A 1,432-nucleotide genomic window follows, 5' to 3' on the forward strand; every position below is an offset into this window, starting at 1 on the left:
CTCCAGCAACATCTGAAGACCTTCCACCTCTACTCCAAAACCTGGGGAAGAGAACAGCCAGTTAGAAGACCACCCCCGTTTCCATGTTTAACTCCTGTTCATGCCTGTTTTTCCTTTACCACCCACAGACAGCAAGCCCAGATTCCTATTGCGACAGCCGGTGTCGTCTACCCAGGAGCCATCGCCATGACAGGGATGCCCTCCCCACATCTTCCCTCCGAGCATTCAAGTGTATCTAGTAGCCCAGAGCCCGGGATGCCCATTATCCAGAGCACTTATGGCATCAAAAATGAGGAGACTTCTCATGTCAAAGAAGAGATCCAGAGCGAGGACCTCAACGGTGAAATGTACGAAGAGGATGAGGATGAGGAAGAGGACCCTGATGTAGACTACGGCAGTGATAGTGAAAATCACATTGCGGGACAAGCCAACTGATCACGGGGGGGGATTCCCATTCTCGGTTTTGACCTCGGAGGACTTTAATGGAGAGCTCCGTCTGGTTTCTTTACCCAGTGGCCAAGCACATGAACTTTATCCTCACACACTGACTGTTACTTAAAACTTTTTTAGTCTTAACCAGTTGGGACATCAGCTTATCAGGAGATATCAGCCTGCATTGAGAACTTTGGAAAAGCAAGAAAGGAATTCTAAAGAAAAAGACAAAAGACAAAAAAAAAGACAAAAGGCTCAGAGGAAGTAAACCCTATCAAGGAAGTCAATAACGACAGAGATTTAAATAAAAAAAAAGGACAAAATAAGCTATGGGTAACATAATGCCAGTAATTCAGCTGCTATACCCAAGCACTGAAGTCTTACCCGTTCGACCTTTTATTATTATTATTATTTTTTTTTTCAAATAAACTTTATGGCTATTTGTTCTATAATGTTCTAGAAAATTCTCACTCAGGTACACAGTGCCAACAAGTGGCTTGTGAATGTGTTCTGTTGTTTTGTGTACAATTTAAAGAGAAATTAAAGGTTTTTGGGGGTGGGGTGGGGTTGGGAGAGATAAATCATGCATCCGGTAAGAGGGGAGGGAGAAATGATAACGATCCTTTTAATTCCTCCCCTTCCTCATTTTTTTCCCCACCATGTTTTCTTCCACCTTTCCAGAATTAGACTTGAAAGCACGTTATGCATCTGGCAGGGATGCAGGGACCAAGCCAGGTTGAGTCCGTGCAGCATCCGAGTCCTGATGGCTCTGCAGCAGGTTAGAGAACCTAAGGATCATTGTGTAGAAAAAAAATCAAGATGCTGGAGACTGAACATGTAGGATCTGCTCAGAGCCTTTGGTGTCTTATGCCAATGGGGATTCTGTGCAGGATGCAATAAACTTTTGCATTAATTATATCATTGACAGCCTACACCTTTGGTCTTATCAATGTACCTTATGCCAGGCCAGAACACCTACCCTTTCAGAACAGAAATTGAC

At 43.8% G+C, this 1,432-nt stretch overlaps 1 protein-coding gene across 2 annotated transcripts in view; it reads left to right on the forward strand.

Annotated features, from left to right (window-relative positions):
* The window catches only part of SOX5 (SRY-box transcription factor 5), a gene marked incomplete at its 5' end in the record, with an annotated part of 496,539 nt that extends 495,616 nt beyond the window's left edge, over positions 1 to 923 (forward strand). For both annotated transcript variants that reach the window (XM_083365302.1, XM_083365301.1), the window contains one exon: positions 129 to 923. In XM_083365302.1, coding sequence (XP_083221428.1) covers positions 129 to 435 — 307 coding nt within the window. In that variant the 3' untranslated portion in view covers positions 436 to 923. The remainder of the gene's footprint in view (positions 1 to 128) is intronic.
* Between the last annotated feature and the right edge of the window lie 509 nt (positions 924 to 1,432).

The sequence above is a fragment of the Vipera ursinii genome (genome assembly GCF_947247035.1).
Source record: "Vipera ursinii genome assembly, chromosome: 6".
Lineage (NCBI taxonomy): Eukaryota > Metazoa > Chordata > Lepidosauria > Squamata > Viperidae > Vipera > Vipera ursinii.